The 23,667-nt window shown below is 36.5% G+C and overlaps 1 protein-coding gene across 2 annotated transcripts in view; it reads left to right on the top strand.

The window, feature by feature from the left end:
* Positions 1–23,667, top strand: part of ano5b (anoctamin 5b) — a 26,639-nt gene extending 2,972 nt beyond the window's left edge. Inside the window, exons 2-20 of one of the 2 annotated variants that reach the window (XM_065267891.1) lie at positions 3,432–3,476; positions 6,187–6,236; positions 11,210–11,317; positions 12,498–12,566; positions 13,156–13,560; positions 13,676–13,791; positions 14,749–14,883; positions 15,077–15,182; positions 15,298–15,358; positions 17,116–17,267; positions 17,397–17,471; positions 17,602–17,830; positions 17,983–18,161; positions 18,601–18,698; positions 18,848–18,978; positions 19,189–19,394; positions 19,515–19,711; positions 20,297–20,402; positions 21,157–23,667. In XM_065267891.1, coding sequence (XP_065123963.1) covers positions 3,432–3,476; positions 6,187–6,236; positions 11,210–11,317; positions 12,498–12,566; positions 13,156–13,560; positions 13,676–13,791; positions 14,749–14,883; positions 15,077–15,182; positions 15,298–15,358; positions 17,116–17,267; positions 17,397–17,471; positions 17,602–17,830; positions 17,983–18,161; positions 18,601–18,698; positions 18,848–18,978; positions 19,189–19,394; positions 19,515–19,711; positions 20,297–20,402; positions 21,157–21,387 — 2,699 coding nt within the window. In that variant the 3' untranslated portion in view covers positions 21,388–23,667. The remainder of the gene's footprint in view (positions 1–3,431; positions 3,477–6,186; positions 6,237–11,209; positions 11,318–12,497; positions 12,567–13,155; positions 13,561–13,675; positions 13,792–14,748; positions 14,884–15,076; positions 15,183–15,297; positions 15,359–17,115; positions 17,268–17,396; positions 17,472–17,601; positions 17,831–17,982; positions 18,162–18,600; positions 18,699–18,847; positions 18,979–19,188; positions 19,395–19,514; positions 19,712–20,296; positions 20,403–21,156) is intronic. The other variant, XM_065267892.1, reaches the window with a different exon arrangement.

Below are 23,667 nucleotides of genomic sequence, written 5' to 3'. Positions count from 1 at the left end.
TATTGAAAATCGGTGGTGTTTTCCTTTCAATGTCATCTCTGGTGCAGTACCTTGACATAAAGCTATAATGCATGTATTGATTTAGAGATCATTTGACAAATTGAGTTTATATAATAACATTTTACTGATAGCAATTATTGCAATACACATTTATATGTAAATGTACGTGGATCATTTTATAACATGTTGTTTTTTTCTTAAACATGGACTTTATTGCACCTACATAATTTTTAATGTCATTATTACAGCTCTTTTATTTCTCCTATAACACTCATATTGACTCTCTTGCTTTTCAGAAATGTAGAGTTAATAAACTGTAGTGTGACAGTGTTAATCTTTCCTGTGTCTTCACTGTTTATCATTTCATTGTCACCCTGGTCTGTCACATGGATGACTTGGTGTCTTATCAGGGCAGACCTCATGGTATCCTCTACAGAGAATGCAACAGTGACACCCAGGAATAGATTTTAATAGAAGTCCTTCCTTTCACGCCCTGTTTGGCACACAGTCCCCAGTGTGTTTATTTGTGTGCATAAGCATTTTATTTACTTGACCTCTAATGCAGGGAATAATTTAGTCACTTCAAGTTATTTTACTTAAATGTAAAATGTGTACTCATTTTTATTTTATTTTTACATCACTTACATTTTGTTTACAAAGAAACAGTGAGGTCATGCTGCACTTGTCGGGAACCAAGAGAAAGTGAGGCCGAGAGATAGTTGTTGCTATGGCAACTGGCTGTTTAATTTTATTTTCCCCTGAATGGCAATACTGAAAAAGTAGCTGACCTAGTCAAAGTGAATGATAAACCCATAAGGGATAAACACAACAGTTTTCTAAAGCTGGAATCTATAACTTTTTCAGTTGAAATTAAACAATAATAGTTTTTAAAAATTATGTTAAAATGTCTCCTTACCTTTTCCCAGTTCACAACAGTAAACTTATAATAATGATATTGGGGCGGTTTCCTGGACAGGGCTTATCCTAGTCCCAGACTAAAATGCCTGTTTGAGCCTTAATTTAAAAACATTTTGCAATGACTTAACATATATCAGTTAGAGCTGGGGAAAAAAATGTGATTCTCCGATTCCCATGCATGTCTTATCAGTAAAGCCGGTCGGTGATTAGTAGTAAATCGCCATCATCTGCTTTCTAATGGAGCAGCATTTACTACACAGAGCCGAATTTCACAGATGCAAAGAAGATCGCAAAATTGCATTCATAATCTTGAAAAAAATCACCTCCGATATTAATTTTTATTTATTTTTTTGCCCAGCTCTAATATCAGTGCCATTGTTTTATCTCAAGATCCACACCAGTGTTGTTTTTTGTAAGATTACATAAGATTTAGATAAAACCTACTTTAATGTCCTAATATAACTAAGGCCTAGTCCTTGATTAATCTAAACCCGTCTGGAAAACCGCTACTTAGAGTTTCTTGGTCAGGTCAGATTTCACAGGAAAGTTAATCTCAATCATCTGGGGAATATCATGTAAACATGTCAATTTATTATTTTTTAACATCTGGGGAATTTCTGTTGTTAAAAGAATAAAAGCTCAAACTGCGGAGAGCCTCTAATCCAAAAGGGAATACGACAGATCTCGGCTCGTGCTAAAACAAGAGTAATATTAACACGTGTTTTCAACATCTAAAGTGATCAAATACTGGTACAGAGAAAGATTTTCCTAGGGCTTGGTGGTATATCAAGTTTTTTGTAATATCGTTACCCACCCCCAGCAAGATGCAGGATAAGAAAATATTGTCCATATTGGTATGATCTGATATGACCCTCCTTTGCAACAGAAGCTTGACTCAAATGAACACTGAAGTCAGATGTAATTTTTTGAATTTTTATTTTCAACATATGCTCCTATAATAAAGGTGATTGTGACAACTTGCTTGAGGTTTTGACTTGCATGTAAACATTTATTACACACACACATATATATATATATATATATATATATATATATATATATATATATATATATATATATATATATATATATATATATTTATGGCCATTCATCAAAAATTACAGAGATATATTTTTATCAGTTTTGCCCAGTCAATCATCAACCAATCATAGGTTTAATACAAATATTCAATTACTAAAAGAATCTTTGCTGTTTTTCTGTTTTAGAGTTTTTCTATAGTAGTTTGAAGTTCTGTCTGTTTGGGGTGTATGCCTATGTAAACAACCTAAACAATACCAGGACATTCCAGAATTTTGTTTTGATCTTTCATTAATTATATGAACATTTATATATGTAAATATTTATATTATATAAACAATTAAGCCTGGTACTGACTTTACAATAGAGTTGACAATATTTGTTTAAGTATCCAATTTCCAGCGACCCTTTTGTGTTCTGTTGAAAACAATACCATTTTTGAGTTGAACAGACCATGCCCTGTGCAGGACTAGTGGTGTGGGATTGTGGTTTAATGTCATATTCACACCAACAACTTACAGTACATTATTAAAGAGGTGTTGTTGTGTGAATGCTTGCTGACCAGGTTTATAGGATTTCCTAACACACTTTACCCATCCAGAGTTATGTGGAGTCTCATGCATTTCATAAACTATACAGATGTAATGCAATGTTATCCTTAATACATTTAGCTAATACAATCAGTTCCCTCTTTATTTCTACTATAAAATGTGCATTGTTACATACAGTAAGAGCAAATTGGAAATGTGAATTTGTATTCAGATCTGCTGAATAAAACTGTAGAGATACAGCACAGGTTCACTTCATTAATCCAACTATAGTAAAATATGGACTCATTAATCTGCCAATTACATTGTTATAAATTAATTTTAAAGTTACACGTGTGACCTCTCAATAAAGGTGAATTTCCAGGAGCAGAATTGAGTTAAACTGTTGATGTGTTTACTAGGAAATTACTGCAAAGGTCGCAGGTTTGTATACAGACAGGTTGTATCAACACTACGGTTGTTATTTCCCTTTCTGCTTCAAAGGATTACACAAAGGTGCCATTATCAAAGACGTTTTTCCCAGTAGGCCCAATCATCACCCATAATAACATGATCAGAGGAAGCCTGTGAGACCGCAGCACCTGCCAGCTCTGCTAAAAGCAAATATTGGTCTTATGTTTGGTTGCCATACTGATTTCGGTTAGGATCTCTATTATGACACTGAACTTATCGGGTCTGAACATTTAATACAGGAGGTTTCTGGCCTCAGTAGGTGTACAGCATATTCACATTTCCAGATGCTCTTTTGTTGTAAGTTTGGTCATGTTTTTAAGTGTTTACCATTGCAAGTATTATTCTTTCCCTTAAAAGAAGTTTCTTAAATGGTATTTTGTTCATTAAATTGCTTTTGATAAGAGCATTAATTTAGATAATGCATAAATGTAAACGACATCCATCTTTCTGCTCCTAACTGTCACATTGGTTCAGATGGCTGTGCCGTTCTGACGGGCTACCGGAGGATCTTTCAGGCAGGTACAGATTGAGCATCACTACATGATGTGTGGCTTATCTGTCCGTCCTCCACTCTGCACAGTTTCCTCATCCTGTTCTATGATCTGTTTCATATTTGTTTCCTCTCATTGTTGCAGTTTTGATTTTTCAGCATTTTTTCTGGTCAGTGGTACCAGATTTTAAAGCTTCCTTAAGAAATTGTTAATGCTGTTGATCCATTCCTTCATTCTTGAGCATTGTTGATCATCGCCTTACGGCCTTAATTTTCAGTGTGTCAAGATCTCTGTGCTGTAAGGCAAAAAATGTGAGCATGTTTGCCTTCCTTCACTGTTGTCTGTTAAAATGCCTGGACACACCAATTGTGTGATTCATTTTGCTCAGCCTATGTGTTTACATTAAAAATGCTGCTCATGCAATATGTTGATGTAAGATTGTAACAGGAAACAGTGGCTGGTTGCATGTGTACGGTGCTGCTTATAGGTGTGAATGTGAGAAATAGTTTGAAGTGTTTTTGTATGTGGTTGAAAGTGTTTTTCTGATAGAATTGAATTGAGGGTAAAAGCTGACAGGGCTTAAACCAGGTTGTTTGCTGGTCTTAGCTGGTCTACCTAATTGGTCTGCTGGCAAGGCTGGTTTTAGAGAGTTCAGATTTGGGCACTTTTAGCTGGTTCATTGGCCAACAAATTGACCAGCTATACCAAGCTCGGAGACCAAGATCACATAGCCTACTTAAACTAGATAAGACCAGCAAAAGAGTTTTTAGCCTTTTATCATTAAGGCATAATACATTTTAAAAAGTCCCTACTACCTGGCATTATACTGAAATTAAGTTTAATCACATCTGTCTACCGTGACACCCTTGGTACTTACATTGTATACAAAACGAGCAAATGAGCAAACAATAGCAAATTTCTAATTCAATTTAGAGTAGACCACTAGCAAGTCAGAAGCACTACATGAATCATTTTTGTTTAACTAAAGGTACCAAAAGGGTGAAATACAAAAAAGGGTGATGTTCACAGCACATTTTAAGTAATAAGAATTATAAACAGAACCTCTTAGAAAAAGGGATGGCCAAAATTGCTTTTGAAACCTCCATTCTGATGTCATATAACATTCCAGTATAATGTGTTGTGTGTATCCTGGTACAAAAACAGCCTGTCTGTTTCCCACAGGAAGTGCTTTTATACCATAGTCAGCTATTTGGCATATTGGCTGACTAACCAGGGGAGTGTGTGTGTTTGTGTGTGTGTGTGTGTGTGTGAGAGAGAGAGAAAGTGAAAGTAGGAGACAGAAAGTGAAAGGAGGAGACAGAAAATCATACTGGATAGACATGTTCCCCTTGGGAGGGAACTCAGCACTGCGTCATTGAATGACACTTTAGGGAACGGGAGACCACAGTGTGGCTTCTCCCGCCCAAACAGAGAGCCCTATAATATATTGTAGTTCCAAGATGTTGTTAGTTTTAAAGCGGGGGAAATAGAAGAAATACAAAATCTATCCCCGCTTATGAGCCATACACGAGTCAAGGAAACTCCCAAATCTTACAAATTGGATTCTTCTCTCTATAGAGAAGGACTACAGGATTCAGTTTGTTGTTCATTCTTTCAGATTCAAAGGGATTTTATTCACCAATGTGGATCCCATACAAACTCGGGTCGGGTGTTAGACAAATATGTGTTGACTTGCTTGATCAAATAGGTTGTAGGAGATGAGAACCCCCCTCTAGATTCAGACTGGGTATTACAGCGGGTATTCTATAGTTCCAAAAAAGGATCGGAGGCTAACACCCATATTAAATCTCAGGCATCTTAATTGGTCTCTGAGGAGATACAAATTCAAAATGTTGACTGTTCCTGATATTGTGGCCGGAATCAGATCTGAGGACTGGTTTATCACAATATACCTGATAGATGCATACTACCATATATCCATTCTTTTTCAAGATCGAAAGTTCCTAAGGTTCACTTTCAGAGGCAAAGCGATGGCGGTTCAGCATTGAGATAAGGCGATTAGGGTTACGGCTTAATTATTTCCCAAAAGGGATCAACATTTTCAGAAATGGTTTGGAAATCAGTCACGATGCAGGCACACCTTCCACACGTATTTAATCGATCCTGACAGTGGTTTCCAAGATTAAGCTAGAAACTTTTTCAGAGAATATTGGGCTTAATGGCAGCAGTGTCCAATATGATTCCTTTTGGCCTCCAGCACATGAGATGGGAAACCTGTTCAGTATGATCAGGGTGACATGGAGGTGCCTTTGTTCCCTGTCTATATGGATGAAACCTTGGTTTCTGAACCAGGGTCTGGCCTTGGGGTAGACTAGTTTCACATGTTATTCAGATGCGCACATGCTAATGGGGTTCTCCAAAGTGTCATTCTAAGATGCAGCATCTCGTTCCCTATCTCAGGGAGCCATGTTTACATTCGTAACTGAGACGTTTTTCAGAAGTGCTAGAATGTGAAATATCTCTCTTTGGCTGTTGTAACTCTTAATGGAATTTACTTTAGCTGGGCCTGCTCCACAGACAAGCTTTTCACTTGAATAATTTTGTCCCATTATTTGTACTGTTTATCTTTAGGTATAGTCATTCACAATATATATGGGCAGGAACTACGTAAAGTATTTCCATAACACCAAATATTTCACGTTTTTACAGAAAGTTATTAAAAAAGCATGTAAGCCATTTGTGGTTCTCATATATTCTGATATGTGTCTTTTGCACAGATAATGGAAACTTTTCTGCACGAGGAACACAGCTGCCTGGTCACAGAGAGGTAAGTCATATCCTTAAGGCAGACCTGAGCATATTTTTACTAGAAAAGAATATATTACTCTCACAATTTTGTTGTGTTGGTAAGCAGTCCATGTTTTAAGGTTGTCTTATTAAAGAGCACATATAAGAAAAGTTAATATGTGCTTTAGGGAGTCCCCAACAACAGGTTTACATGCAACCAATTTAAAAAAACCTTTAGTTTCGAGCATGGTTCACTTGGACTCAGTGTGATTGCAAATTCAATAAAGAGAGACATCAGTTGTGTGATTACTTGCCTTCATCTGCCTTCGTAAAGAACCTTCTGATGGCGCTGGATGGCACACACAACAGATCAACTAAGCAATATGATAGGCATGTGAGGGGGCTGTGTGTCACCACACACCTAACGACTCAAAATAAAAAAATTAACATTATGATAGGCTCCATTGTTAAGGGAGAGCTTAACTTCCTGTTTTCTTCAAAACAATTGCATACTAATGACGAAAGCATGGCAGGGCAAGGACCGTTCAAAGTACAGAATGAGTGCATGGTTTTAGGGGAGTAGGATGGGGGACAATCGCGCTGGGGCACGGTTTGGTTGGGTTAGCCCTAATGTGAGTGCGATCTTAAGCATGATAAAGCATGGCAGTTTGTAAACCAGCATATTTCTCTCTTTTGTTGTGACTCCAAATAATAAGAGCACCAGATATTTTATATTAATCAACAACACATTTTTAGACAATAGCGGGCCGGTAGCAGATTAGCAGAGCTATAAACGTGAGTTAGCCGCTACGCTTAAGGCAAAGTTAGCCTTTTAGCTTGAGTGCACACAACAAAAAGTACAAAACTACATATTTGGCATGCTCAACAGAACAATAATTATTAATCGTAGTTACAGGTTGTGATTTGGAGGAGCAATCTGCCAATAATTTAAGTTTTATTTTAGCTTGGCAGCTTTTGCAGATGATTCACTTACAACCACATGACACACTGCATAAAAGGTGATTTTTTACGATAGGATAATACCTGCTCTTGAAAACACTGTAATATAGTCCATAAGACTTAGCTGCATTTTTGTAGAACTCTTCTGTTTATGATTAAACATTGTAAGACAAACTTTAAACAAAGTTTTAAGTGGACCTTTTGATGTTCAAAAGGATTGGGGAGACCTTTTAAAGCAATGAAAGAATGTTGTTGTTTTTTCTTTGTCTGACTAAATCTAAATGTGGTTAAAATTATCTGCAAGGTTATTGAATTACTCACCCATGTGACGTCATTTTTGTGAGGAGGCATCCACAAGAGAAGCTGTAGCACCGCTCTATAGGACATCTACTAAATGATGAAGCATTACAATAAGCACCATTGTGCTTTCAGCGTCATACTGCAATAGCATAAAATCGATTTTTACAAGACTGACTCCAGGCCAAAGCATGAGAATCTTATTTAAAACGTTTATCTTAAGAAAAATTTGATATTTGACATCTTTCCTATTCAGTAAATAATGTTTCTTAAAGTAATGATGTATTTACACTAACAGCTGATCATTTACAGTATTACTTGCGAAGGTGAGCACTGCTATGCAGAAATCTGAGCACAAAGCCTTGACTTTGAGAAGAATGTTGAGCCTCAAGGTTTTCTCTGTAACAAGTAGGAGTGATCTGCTCTTATCAGAGATCTTTCTGTGGCTGACTCTGCAGCCAGTTTTCTATGGACATTTTGCCCAATTCTTCTGTGATATGTGCTAACAGAAAGGCCTTTTCTATCTGTACAAAACACAAGCAAAACTTCAGTTGCTGTCAACAAACCTCTAGTTCTTACTCATCTTCTTCAGTTTGTTATGATAACCTACATGTTTGTGCCTTGTATCTGAACCTTATTCATGACCACTTCCTCTGCTCGATAGTCTAGTGTAAAATGCTGTTTGTAAGTCAACACTGTCTAGAAACCTGTGATGCTATTTTGAATTATAATATGAATTTATATCAAAATTACAATTTGTATCAAAAGTGATCAATAACCCAGTTTTATCATAATCAACTAGTCAGTAGGGCTGCAAGATATACTGAAAATATTGCAATATGCATCCAGTTAGTGCAATTCAAATACCACAATGGATTAAAATAACTTATTTTTTTAAAATACTTTTAAAAAGTTATGTATAGTCAAAGTTTTAGGTTGATGCAGATAAAGAGACATTAGTCATACATAAAGAATGTATTGTTGTTGATATTTAGTTTTCAATTTTTAATTATATATTATTGTTGCTCAGATTGATTTTATAAACTTGAATTATTACTGTATCGCATATCATATGTTGCATTGTTATTGCATATTACATTGTTTTTCTGTATGGTGCAGCCTTCTAGTTAGGGAGGCAATGCTACAAACATCATATCCGAATTGCTCCTGTAGGAATTCTCTCCCATTTCATTATGGTTCCGCATTATAATGCCTTCACAAATGGCATTCCCTCTGAGAAGTCAGCCAACTTTATTTAGTTTAACAGCTTTCCCTGTTCTTGCTTTTAAAATGGCCTCATTTAGACAAGCGTGTCAAGCATACAGGCATTTTTGTGACTTCTTTGTCTTGGCTTGCCTTATGGTCTGGATGTAGCACGTACACCTGGAATTTCCTGCATGCCCACATGATTTCATATTTTAACAAACTGTATGATGTTAGGATTGTGTGTATTTCTCAATACTGAATAGCGGATTATTTTCTCAGGGGAAAACAGCCAATATGGTTAACTGATAAACATGTTTGTACTTGTGTGATGTTTTAGGTAGTGTGAGTTCTCTTTATGAGGTTTCTTGGGTTTGTTGACGTTGCTGGTTGTAATTCTGTGGTTGGGTAAAATGTTTGGTTTATATTAACCTATGCTCGGTTGTTTCGACCCAAAATTCTGTATTGGCAGGTAATGCACTCTGTCTGTTCAATTCTAGATTAAAGCTCCCATCTGTTTATCATAACACACACTTTGTCCTATGGTTCTATGATTCAAATCTCTTAAGGGATTGTTAGGCTCCATTAGTTAAATTGACCACAACTGGAGACACTTCTTCTCAAAAACAGATGTAATTGTTACATCACGCATTGTCAACTGGGATCCTACTGCAAGTCAGTCTTTCTTTCCTTTGAAGTATGCTGTCCCATCTCCAGCCAGATGCTTAACCTCATGCCAAATGGCACAGGAATTATGGCATGGAACTCCCATCAAATCAAAATTGAATTCATCCTCTTTTCCACAATTTATTTGCTTAGTCGTTTACTTTCGTTATAAATTCTTAGCTCAGTTAGATGCTACAAAGCAATATATATTCTCTGTAACTGCAGCAGATATTTGAGCTGCCATCAGTGACATTATGCTTCTGTTGCAATCTTTAAAACATTCAGCTGCTTGACATTTGCCACACAATCGGGGTCAACAATTCTTAAAGCCAATATAAAAATTATAAATGGTCACATTTCCCAGATTCCATAATTACTTTTATTTTCATCTAAAGCTGCTATGAAACAATATAACATTGTAAAAAAAACTTTTTATATAAATCAAAATTAAATTTTATTTAACTTATAGTTGGGTCAAATATGGTCTTTTTCTAGGTTCATTAAGGGGGCGTGCACACCAAAAATTTTACACCTGCGGCTGTCGCATGTTTACAATTGTTTCCGATGGAAGCTGGGTGTTTTTCAAATAAGCCAGCAGCTCAGCGGTTTTTCTGCGCTCGAGAGTTGAGAGGGATTCAACTTTGGGTGAAAAGCTCCGCTCGTCAATGTCAGTTCTCACACGGCCGTCCAATCACAGTGGAGGATTCATCTTTGCCATGTTAGTGGTATGCTAAAAAAAACTTGAATGGCATTAATCAAAACACTTACTTTGTCATGTTAAGAACACTGTCATTGCTACTGTCATCCTTGGGACGTCATCGCTGAACTTTTTTGACAGCGATCAGCTGTAAAATGTTTTGGTCCTGCTCGATTTTCGTTGACTTTGAGTAAAATAATTAGAAGTTTTTCATAAGATCCCCTGGGGGTCAATGTGTTAGCATGACAGAAACTTGATGCTGTCGTGTGAGACCAAGCAACAGCCAGCATTTTTCCTTCGCCCGAGTGCCTTTCACGTTAATTATTTGATTTTGATGGCTTGCGTTTCTTCTCCGCAACACACAACCACAACAGGCTTATCAATGCCTTGAAAAATATTATTTTGTTTTTGTTAGTTTGTTGATCACAAAGGACAAAGTAGATGAGGAAAACTATGATTCCGTGTGTATTCAAAGTTCCACCATTATTGTTTACAATGCATGGAATGGTGCGCTGTGATTGGTAAAGCGGATTTATTGCATTCTGCGGAGGAGGAGGACTGGCGTTTGTCGCTGTTTGGAAAAAAGAAAGAAAGGATGACGGAGTAAGATGGCAGTTATCGGATTTTGCATAAAATTAAGAATTTACTTTTTAATACTGACCTGATACAATACTGATTTTGGCAGTAACTTTTTTTTTAATCGTGTTTATCACGTTTTGGAACCAAACTCTTTATATATATATTATAGTACCTCCATTATATTTCCATTCTTGTATTTATGAGTGTTACTTTCAGACTGATAGACTGCTTCCATGTCTACAGAAATAACCTCTCTCTCTCTCTATTATCTGTGATGTTCTCTGCACATCTCACATCTGCCCCTCTTGCGTTCATGATGCTATTTCTGCAGTGTTAGTGGGATGATGTTTCACTTGCTTTTTGTTTCTTGCCTACATTGAATTATAATTGTGTGTTTCATGAACATACCTTGCTTAGCTTACACTGCTCTGATGTTCTGTTAGATGTCGGAAAAGATTAAAGACCCTTGCCTTGTCAGAGATAAAAATCACATGCGTCATGTTGTATCTGATGATTGGGAATAATGCAGCTTTCAAAGGCTGTATGCTCATAATTGTGGACAAGATAAAGAATGTTTTTCTGATTTGATTTTTATCTTCTCTCTTTTGTAGATTGACAAGTTTGAGCAGAACCGGGACTCTGTGTACTTTAGGGATGGTGTACGTCGCATTGATTTTGTCCTGTCTTACGTTGATGACAAGGATGGAGACAAGAAAGCGGTATGCGACAAACACTTTCATAATGATATTAAATACTGTATAAACATACATAGCTTAAAAGTATATATTTGCTCTAACCCACACAAAAACCTGCTGACCTTACATTTAAAGTATGGCAAAACATTTGCTAACTGAGATGGGTTTTCCTGTATCTCAGTTTGTGTAGCATTGGATTAGCAGTGCATGTTGTGGAATCGATCCCCAGGGAACCCAACACACATACTGATAAAAAAAATGCAAGCTTGAATGATTATACATTTAAAAAAAAGATGAAAAATTAGGTCATTTCGAACAGGCATTTTTATATTACGCAGGTCATTTTGGTCTCTGCATGTATAGCCAAACCTGACACACACACACACACACACACACACACACACACATACACACAGTCTTATCTCCAATTAGGTGTTTTTCACAGAATTTCCTTCAGGCATTGGATCTGTCAATGCTTCATTAGCAGAAATTACTATTGATGGACGAATACTACTGTAGTTTCTGTTCTTTCTTTCCAACCTGTTCTGTACTTCCTCTCTTTAAACACAATTACAAAATGCCAGATGCTTAATCCACATTGTATACAAAAATAGCCTGGTGAGAATGTGGGAAGAGGCGTGACAGGGATTGAGAACTAGGGGAAACAGCTGACTATGACACAGCCAGCTTCATACTATGACAAGCTGAAACAGTTGCTCAATAGACTTTGAATGCAGAACAGAGAATGCAAAAAAGGAATCAGGAGTCAACCACTATTATATCGTCAGACCTTTCATTCTGCTCAACGAATGAAGACACTAAAAGGTTTGCAGATGAACCCGATTGATCTTTTTTTATAATGTAGCCTCTGTTTTCTCCAGGCTGCATACATTGATGATGACCAGGCTCTCTGTTTAATGAAGGTCATGTCCCTTGAGTCACCTGTTTGAGATGCTCTTCCATAAGATACGATTTGTGGTAGCCATAGGTTACCAGTGCTTGTGGGAAATACAGCTTTTCTCTAGAGACAAATGTAAAAGCTTGTAACAATTCTCAGAACCTTAAATGTCATACCATCTCCAGGTCAAAAGCTAAATGAAACAGTGACTTAACTAACAAAAAAGAGTTAGCTGGATGCAAAGTCATGACTGATCTAGTATGATGTTGTTAAAAACAACACATTTTGTGCTAATTTGTTCTCCAGGAGAGAAGAAGAGAATTTGAAGCCAACCTGGAGAAAACTGGACTGGAGCTGGAGACCGAAGATAAATTGGTATGGTGAATAGTCACAGATGCCCCCTTTTGGTTGCACTGACATTGTGCATCCAATGTACAGTACTGTGCAAAAGTCTTAGGCCACCATGCTACCATTAGATTTGTTGTTTTTGCAATGTTATAGTGATCATATATAATTATTTCTCAGTCTCTTTATTAGAATACAACCAGAAAATACAGGAAATGTGTATGTAGTATTAAAAACAGTATAAAAGTATAAGCTGAAGTGTCAAATATTTAGGGTAAACTCCCCTTCCACTTGAGCAATAGCAGGAAACTGCAGGAAACCTAAATGAAATTAAATCCTTATTTGTGTATATAACATTTTCAACTATGGGCAAAGTGTTTTATCATACTTAAAGCTTAAAAAAGGTAATTTACTTTGTTAAAATCCAGTCTTTTATATATGATTTTCTTTCTTCATTTTCTTTTCTTCTTTTATATTGATTTTTTACCCATATAAAAATATTGTATCTAGTATACATCTCATGTAAAGGTGCTTTGCAACAATTAACAATTGTGAAAAGCACTATATAAACAAAATTGAATTGAATTGAACAGTCTTTCAAAAACATTGCCTCCCCCAGGAATCCGATGACCATAAGACGTATTATCTGAAGATTCATGCTCCTTGGGAGGTTTTGGCCACTTATGCTGACGTACTAAAGGTCAAAGTGCCCTTTAAATTAAGTGACATTCCCCAACCGCGAGAAGTTCCATTGGAATGGTTGACGCGTCCTTTCCGGGTACCGGAGAACATCATGAGACCAGAGCCGGACTATTTCACTGCTCCTTTTGACAAGAGCAAAATCGACTTCTTCCTTATTAATGATAAGGAGACTTTGTTCCCTTCTTCCACCCGCAACAGAATAGTGTACTACATCCTCACCCGCTGCCCTTACTACAAGGAACACCGTATAGAGAGGGATAAGACAGGAATCAAACGACTGCTGAACAATGGCACCTATACCTCAGCCTACCCCCTTCATGATGTGAGTGTGAGATGTATGCGCTGTGGGTTTTAGTGTAGCTTTATTCGTTTCAATGTGTTATCGGTGTTTAACATCTAGTTATCTAACCATAATCTGGTTGCTGTTTGTTCTTCAGTGTCGGTATTGGAAGAAATCGCAAGACATGCAGTGTGAGAGCGAGCGATTTCACCTGTATAAGAACTGGGCTCGATTCCTCTGCTTTTACAAGGAGCAGCCGCTCAATCTGATCAAGTGAGGACACTGTTGTGCGCACATGATGCATGGCTCAAAATGCTTGACACAACTTAAGACAAAGTTCCCAAAACACTGCTCCAGACTCCTAGTAGTCAGCTAGACAGAGAGACCCATTGGTTGATTCAGGGTTACTGGCTGGTTGAGTCACTTTGGGCAACAGAGTAATGTTTTAATAGCAAACAGAGCCACAGTGTTTTCACTTTTAAGGGAATTTTGCCATACAGCTCTTTCTGGGTGGGATAGGAGAAAATATTTACATGTATGCATTTAAAGGGATAGTTCACGTTAAAATGAAAATTTTGTCATCATTTACTCATCCTCATGTTGCTCTAAACCTGTATACATTTCTTTTTTCGGGTGAACACAAAAGAAGATATTTTGAGAAATGATTGTAAACACACAGCAGTAAGTGACCATAGACTTTCATAGTAGGAAAAAAATATTTTGAAAGTATTGTGATAATTGACTAAGAAAATATTTAGATAGTTGACGGTACCCATTAAATGCCATCATATTTTTTATTCCTACTATGGAAGTCAATGGTCACTTACTGCTGTGTGTTTACAATCATTTTTCAAAATATCTTCTTTTGTGTTCATCAGAAAAAAGAAATTCATACAGGTTTAGAACAACATGAGGATGAGTAAATGATGACAGAATTTTCATTTTAAAGTGAACTATCCCTTTAATAGATGCTGTTATTTAAACCACTTGCAGTGCTTTTTATCTACTGTCTGTATGCATCTTAATGGTATGTAATGCTAATGCAATGCTCTACCATTTGAGTTACAGGAACATATGTTTAACATTTAAAGAAATTGTAACCTTTTTTTATTAAGAAAGTTGCATAGACTGCTTGATGTATAATTTAGTGTTTCTTATCTGTCTCACGTTCATAGAGCAGCATATCAAATTATAAAATCGCTACATTTCCTGGCTCTATTTTTGTCATAGGAAATACTATGGTGAGAAAATTGGTATCTACTTCGCCTGGCTGGGCTTTTACACAGAAATGCTGTTTTTTGCTGCAGTCATGGGGTTGATCTGCTTCGTTTATGGTTTGCTGAGTTACGATGACAATATCACAAGGTAAGTGGTATTGATTGGCATTAACAGTGTTTCATCAAAATTAATGGAGCATGCTCATCGGATATGAGGTTAAATGTATTTAAGTTTGACTTTTTCATAATGTGATGTAACCACAGAGCAACTTAGAGGTTGGGCACATTCAGTACTGCATCTCAGTAATATTCGTCCTTGTGTGTGTGTGTGTGTGTTTTAGTAAGGAGATTTGTGACCCAAACATTGGTGGGGAGATTGTCATGTGTCCACTCTGTGATAAAAAGTGCAGCTACTGGAAACTCAATTCAACTTGTCTGTCATCATGGGTGAGAAAGGACCTTTATGAAACAGTGTTTAAACAGATTCAACTGGATTTGCTTTGTCACACGGGCAGCTGCAAACAAAATATGTTGCCTCATTGATGATCCTTTTTTTCCGCAGCAATCTCATCTATTTGATAATGAAGGGACGGTGTTCTTTGCCATGTTCATGGGCATTTGGGGTGAGTTTACGGCCTACTTTTAAAAATACTGCTCAATTACTCCCTCTAGTGGTTTTTAGGGGAGTTAATTATTTCTCTAGCTTACCTCATGATCTGATAAGTAATAGTAACTGTGCTTAAAGCATTTTAAAGTATGTATATAAATAATTGACAACAAAATGTATTTAATAAATAAACCTATTAACAGTTTAATTGTCTACTTTGAAGTGAATAATGCACAGCCTTTGATGCATAGATAAACAAAGTATTAATGTAGTCAAATGATATGCTTCAAAATGTGTTTAATAAATTAATCCACAATGAAGGAGCGTAATTGTTTGTGTCATTTGAAAATTTATTAATGTTGGATAGTGGTGCATACTGAATGTCAATGACTGAATGCTGAATTTATTTCAGGCTCAAAATGAGTTCTGCTTTTGCAGTCCTTTGATCAATCAGTACTGCATAAATATTCATGCACTAAGTGTACTGTGGACTCGTATTAACTAATGTTTGTTATGTTCTAAACTTTGTAAGGCCTAGTTAAGGACAGTTATGTGCGGTAAAACTTTTGGCAAATGTGTTTGTGTTTAAATAGAATAGGCTTTATGCCCAGCTGCACTACTTCCTGAACTTCAGCCAGCTCCTTGTTTCCTGTCCGCCATTATTGGACAAACTGATTAATCCAGGTGTGCCTGACCTCAGTAGTCACAAACAAACTGATTAATCCAGGTGTGCCTGACCTCAGTAGTCACAACAACAATAATCAGAAACACCTGGATTAATCAGTTTGGCCAATAATGGCAGACAGGAAACAAGGAACTGGCTGAAGTTCAGGAAGTAGTGCAGCTGGGCATAAAGCCTATTGATCAAGCTTTGTGATATGAAATAATCTAATTTCTTGAAAAGTTGCCCATCAGCATTTTTTGTGATTTTTACAAACGTTTTACAAAATGTCTTTCAGGAAAATTTTCTTCTAAAAATATATAAACACAAATATATAAAATGAAAGAACAGACCCTCTACTTTCAAACAAACCATAAACAAACAAAACAAAACGGGGGAAAAAAACGTTTAATCTCTGCTTATAAACTCTTAAATATGGGTCTTTATCTTTAAAAAAAAATTTTTCAAAAAGCTTAAATGTTGCATTTTTTCATTCACAAGGAATTTTGTTAAAGATCAGATTCAGATCGATTATCAAAACATACAAATAACGTTTTGGCTTCAGTTTTTCATAAATTAGGTAAGTCATCTAGTTATGTTAGGTACGCCATCTAGTGTCTGCAGATTATTCATCTAGGTATTACAAATTAACATACAAATTCATCAGGAACACTTTTTTATGCAAATGTTTTCTCTTAATTGACAAAATATCTTGTCAATGGCGGGGAAAGAGTTAATGGGTATTGAGAGGGCTACACAATATTGATGAAAATTATATGAAAATATAGAATATGCTGTATGGTAAAACTTTAAGGTTGTAAAATCTATTTAAATGATATTAAAATACACTTAAAAATGCAACTTGTATAACATTATTTCTGGGAAATTAAATTATCACTCTCTCTGTCCCGGTCATCTCTCTCTGCTATCAGCATCTACCTAATGTTGACTATACATAACTTATTAAGTATTAACATCATTTAGTAATAGCAAACCATTGTGATATGCATATTGCGATTTGCACATTTGCGGTATTCACAATGTTTTGATGTATCTTGCAGCCCTAGTTATTGATGGTCTCTTGCTCTCTTTTTCTCTGCGGACGCTTGTAGTGACCCTTTTCCTGGAGTTCTGGAAGCGGCGACAGGCTCGTCTGGAGTACGAATGGGACCTTGTTGACTTTGAGGAGGAGCAGCAGCAGCTACAGATCAGGCCAGAGTTTGAGTTAAAGTGCACACACCGCAGACCCAACCGTATCACACAGGTACCTGCAAATAATAACTTATGGTCCCAAAAATGTATCCCAAATTAACTTAGTTCTAAAAAATTGTAATGAACTCGGCAGTTAAACACATCTCATTGTGCCTTGCTGACACACTCTTATTAATAACAGGAAATGGAGCCTTATCTTCCTTTTGCCAGCAAGTGTGCTCGATTCTGCCTGTCCGGAGCAACTGTTCTCTTCTGGGTGAGTTAGTAAGCTAAACTTATACAGTACCAGAGTGAGATGCTTTAGAATTTTGACATTCAGAAATAAATAACTTTATATGGCTACATTATTTTCTTTAAAGTCATTTCCTTTGTCTTGCGTTTGTTAGACTCTACTGATAGTGGCCTGTATAATGGGAGTGATCGCTTACAGATTAGCAGTTTATGCAGCGTTTGCCAGTGTCATGAAGGACAGCTCCACCAGTAAGATCCAGCTGGTTGGCTCCCTCATCACCCCTCAGCTCGCCACATCCGTCACCGCTTCCTGCATCAACTTCGCCATCATTCTCGTCCTGAACTTCCTTTATGAACATGTGGCCATTTGGATCACTGATATGGGTGAGTGAAAATAACACCCCGGCATCATCATTGTAAATCAGCAGTCATTATTCTGTACAAATGTGCGTGGAGAGACAAGCCAATTAAAAATGATTGCTCATCTGTTTGTTCAGCTTCGTGGAAACAATTTTTTCTCCGTTTCTAATTCCCAGAAATTCCCAAGACCCATTTGGAGTATGAGAACAAGCTGACTACGAAGATGTTTATGTTCCAGTTTGTGAACTACTACTCTTCCTGTTTCTATGTGGCCTTTTTTAAAGGAAAGTTTGTGGGTCATCCAGGGAATTACAGTTATATGTTCGGAAAGTGGAGTGGCCTGAGAAATGAAGAGGTGAAATATAAGTTCTCCAGAAGACATAATACTCTTTAAATGTGCTGTAAGTGACGTTTGCGTTCTTGAACATCTGCCAGACTTGGCCTCTGAATTTGATATGAACCTCACCCTAAATACTTGTAATCGGAGATGGTGCAGCAGAGAAGCAGCACGTCATCTCAGTGTTGCCATCAGTTTCAAATCTTCTTTCATGACAACCAATATTTGCTTATCAAGCTAAATATTTAACCCACTGTTCACATTTACGGTATTGCCTACTCTGTAAATGTGCAAAACGACTGAAAGGCAGAAATTATTGGCTCAACACACAGTCTGTCAATGACTTTCACAGATACGTGTGTGATAACACATTTACAGCACCTTTAATGGAACTTTTAAATAAATAATTATAAATTGACCTGTACTGTACCCATGTAATGACTTGTTTAATATTTAGTGTGCCCCTGGAGGTTGTCTGATTGAGCTCACCACACAGCTGGTTATCGTCATGGCTGGAAAACAAATGGTTGGGAATGTCCAAGAGGCTCTGCTGCCGTAAGGGTTCAACTTTTACATCCTAAAAATACATACGTGAACTATATACACCTTTAAGCAAAACATTCTTGAAGGTCAAAGTTATTCTCTAGATATTATGCAAATGTAAAACTGTCACACTGTAAAGGTCCCTTGTGCTTATGACACAGACTTCTCAGAAACTGGTGGGGTAGCAGGAAAGGACGGAATCATCCGGAATCTACATACAGTCGATGGGAGCAGGATCATGATCTGCAGAACTTCAGCCAGTTTGGGCTCTTCTATGAATATCTGGAGATGGGTACGATCAGCTCAAATACACACAAATGTGTTATTTAAAGATGATTATAAGAATCATGGCATTGCAGTCAAATAATGCAAATGTGGTTGTCCAGTTTAAAGTGTATATAAAAGTTTTGATATCTTAAATAGACTTAAAAGAAGTGTATTCATAACAGTGTTTTCTAAGATATTTGTGAATCCCAAACTATTGTTTTCTGTTTTTTGACAGTGATCCAGTTTGGTTTCATAACACTTTTTGTGGCCTCTTTTCCATTGGCCCCTCTTCTTGCTCTCTTTAACAACATCCTGGAGGTCCGAGTAGATGCTTGGAAGTTTACCACACAGTTTCAAAGGCCTGTGGCAGCAAAAGCACGCAACATTGGAGCCTGGGAGGAAATTCTTAACGTGGTGGCCATCTTGTCAGTCGTCACAAATGTAAAAATGTATTTCAGAACTTCAGCTTGCTTATAGTAATTTATAAGCAGTGTCATGCACACTGTTTATTACAATCAATCACAATTCCGTTTTTTTAACTCTTTCTCATTTTTACTCTAGGCCTTCATTGTTGCTTTCACTTCGGATATGATTCCTCGTCTGGTGTATTTGTACACTCGACCAGGCCAGGCCTCTATGCAAGGTTACATTGCCAACAGCCTCTCCTTATACAACATCTCTCAGATCCCTTTTGATAATCTGCCGGAGCACGGAGAAAACCCATCCTGGTTTAACAGCTCTACTATCACTACATGCAGGTGTGTGACCACATGAATTGTGGATGTAGAGAGCAATGGTTTATTTAGACATACACAGCCACTTGACTTAAATGTTTTTAAAAATTTTATAAAAATGTTGTTTATTTAATAACAGATCGTAGGACAGAAAGCAATGAATTTGCCACAAAATGGACTGTGATTTACTTATCATTCTGCTATCCAGTGAGAGCGGTCCAAATTGTGTTACTTTTTGTGTTACACTTGTGGTGTAAATTGAAAATCATGCAATAATGGGATTTTATGCATAAAATTGCTAAATGTGTTTCAGTAATAATAAACACTAGTTATTTATTAACATGGGATAATATTATTGTTTATAATTAACTGTGTTTTTGTGTAATGTTAAAAACCTTTTTAAAAATTTACATTTTACATAGAAACAAATATTCACAGAGATGCAGACATTTACAACAAGCTACTTTACATGCTAATACGGCTTAATGTTATGTTTGAGAATAGTAAAAAAAAATACATTGCATTGATTTGTGCCTCTAGCGCTTCAAACAGCAAGGACTGCACCATATTTGTGGAATCTGCCAGTAACATGTTAAAAATTTTCCTCAGGTATCGGGACTACAGACACCCACCCGGCCATGAAAAGCAGTACACACACACAATGCAGTTCTGGCACATCTTGGCTGCTAAGCTAGCCTTCATCATTATTATGGAAGTAAGGATTTTTTACTCATAATTTCTCGTTTTCTTAGCTTCATAGGGTCATGCACAACAGTTAAACTACCCTTAAAGGGACACTTCACTTTTTGAAAATGGGCTTATGAAAAACGTCACAGTTCATCCTGGGTTAACAGCTGCCCTAGAGTTAAACAATTGATTTTTACCGTTTTGGAATCCATTCAGCCGATCTCCGGTCTGGTGGTCTGGTGTCCCTTTTTAATTTTTGCATGGCTGTTTGAATGTTATAGTAATAAATCATTAAAAAATATATAAAAAGTCCCAAGTTTAGCATCTTAAAATACATAGCTCAATGTAACAATAAAACTTGTGTAATAGAATGATTTATAAAGTCTTGAAGCTTTAATATAAATTATTACTAAAGGCTGGGTGCACGATGTTTGAGAAACGCTTTGGAAAAGGGAATTGGGCAGAGTACCAAAACACACTTGTAGCCAATCAGCAGTGAGGGGCGTGTCTACTAACCAACATCGTTGCCTGGGTTGCGTATGTGCGGGGCAGGTCTATCAAAAGAAGGTCTAGATTCTATTTGGGTAGGGGCGTGTCTGTTTAGGTGATTTCAAATGTGCCACCCGCCTTTTATAGTGTTGTCTGAAGTCTATGTAGAAAATAAAAACTATGGAGATAAACCGATCTAAGTATTCTGACCCAAGCAATGCATGTACTGTATGAAGCATTAATGTAAAGAAGCTGTGGTGCTGTAATTCAGGCTGTTCATCCTATTTTCTCAGCACGTCGTTTTTGTGGTGAAGTTTTTCGTGGCGTGGTTGATTCCAGATGTTCCATCAGAAGTGAAGGCCCGTATAAAACGTGAACGCTATCTGGTTCAGGAATACTTGCACAACTACGAAGTGGAGAAACTCAAGATGCAGCTCAGTCAGAGCTACAGCCTGTCCACAGAAACTGCCTCACTGCTGCCCTTGAGTCCCAATAAACACAAGGTGCTGCCTGAACATGTTTAAATAGCACTACGCTCTCAGGACTACTCAATATACTCTACTATGTAAAGCATGGAGGAATCAAACCCTCGATACAATTATTGCTAAGAGGAAAGATGCCTGCTTTTAACTGCCAGAACTACCCCCCCCCCAAAAAAAAAAAAAAAACTGCAGAGGTTTTGGGAGGATGATGCACTAAATAGATCCTCTTTCATGGAAAGCTGTTGTCAGTTGCTAATCATCACAATGAAGTAATGCTTGAATATTGACCTGAATAACTTCTGCATCGAACCCTCAAGAATGCAGCCTTCACCCAGTTGCTTTGGAGGCCTGTTGCTGTGAAGGCACCATGTGAATCTGATATTTTTATTTAAAATACAGTTAGACTAGTTTATTATTTTTATTATTATTATTTTGAAAACAAAAAGTGTTGTTTGTCCAGCTTTTTAAAAATGTAATCTGCATGATTTACCATTTAAGTCTGACTGTGAAAGAAATACATGTAGGTTAAATGTCATCTTGATTTTTTTTATATTTTCTGCTGTTTGTGCGTGCGTTTGTGTGTGCAAGAGAATTTGTAATTTTTGCATTTGTGTGCGTGTGTGTGTGTGCGTGCGTACATGTGCGTTTGTGTGTGCAAGAGATTTGGTAATAAGTCCTTGTTGTTCTAGATGCTGTTGAGAAACACAAGCTGTAATGTTTTCTTATCAATCTTCTGTACCATCATATGTCAAAGTATATCGTTTGTACTTTCTTTGCTTCCTTAAAGTTCAGTATAATGACACATTTCAGCAGTTTATTGTGGGGTTTTCCTTGTTTGAAAAACGCTGTTGATATCTGAGTAACACTTGGTTCCATTATCTTGTATTTGTATATTTATTTTTCAGATTATTGAAATATCTAGCTTTTATTATTTTGTTTATTTCTTGTAAGGTTTTGTGTTCAGTACATGCATAACTAATACTGTACCTGTACATTTTTACAGTTCTGTATTAACAGTGTTTATTGCTACAGATTGATTAATCAGAATGTAGCAAGATTTAGCAGGTTAGCTTTATAATGACCTGCCATAATGTTTTCTGATTCAAATTCCGAGACTGAAGCTATCATCATCATAATCTCTTCAGTTAGCTTCTTGTTCATAATGAATCTGTTAAGATTTTGCACATGTTGTATATCTGTATAATCACAGAAGATAGCTTTAATCCTAACTAAAAGGACTTTAGTGTTTTCTCATTACATTGTTTCTCTGCCTAAAAACACTTAAAGGAATAGTTCAGATTTTTGTAGTCAGATCTCTGTGCATCAATTACATACATTCTTTAATAACCTTTAATAATCACCCTGAGAACTGCATCGGATCTGGTAGGAATGCTTTGACAAATTCTCATAGTGAAGTAAGCGTTCAGGTGTTCCCTGTAAGCATCAGTTTCTGTAACTTTATAGTGTATAGCATTTGTGTGTAATGATAAAGGTTTTAAGATGAAAACAACACCCTTGCTAATTGAATTGGTTAAATTCTTACTTGACTGAACATCTGTTTAGCACATGCATAAGAACAGAAAACTAACTCTTGGTATCATAGTTTACAAGCTTTTCCATCCACCTTTTCTAAATGATGCAGAGAGACCTAGCTAAAAAAAATCTGAACTAATCTACCTTCAACATTTCAGATATGTTTCATCCATATGTTCAGGGACTACGGGTTTGAACACAAGCGTGTTATTATTGTCCCTAAAGATGTGTTTAAGATGAGTTTTTGTTTGTTTTCATCTTTTTTTTATATATGTATAATTTCCATTGTCAACACAAAATTAACAGTTTTTTTGCCATACCTGTTGTTTTCCTTTCTCTCTGTGTGTTTAATGGACATGTTAGCCTGTTAAGTGATTTGTGCTGTGAGTCTTTAATAGAATATTTTATGGATAATTCAAAGTACAGTTTACAGGGTTATTATGTATTTATAAACATATAGTCTGTTCAAAACAAAATACATATATGTGCCCATTGTTAATTGTGTTTCTCAGGCTGAAAATAAATGCCACAGGGACATTATCAAAAATAGCTAAACAATATGCAGTTAAAGATTTTCTGGTATACACATGGGACCATGACAATTATCCCTTTGCCTTAAAATGTAACAATGCGCATATATATGTCTATATATATGTTTTCTTTTTTTTTGCCATGTAGCATACAAATGTTGCATGAATAGTTCTGGGGATTCATGTATAATTATTTAAGGAATTGGTTTATTTGCATTCCCTCGAGGCGTATGTGCCAAAATAAAGAATTTGAATAATG

This window comes from Paramisgurnus dabryanus, chromosome 2, assembly GCF_030506205.2.
Source record: "Paramisgurnus dabryanus chromosome 2, PD_genome_1.1, whole genome shotgun sequence".
Taxonomy (NCBI): domain Eukaryota; kingdom Metazoa; phylum Chordata; class Actinopteri; order Cypriniformes; family Cobitidae; genus Paramisgurnus; species Paramisgurnus dabryanus.
Note: the sequence above shows the minus strand (reverse complement) of the source record. Positions and strands in the feature narration are given on the sequence as shown.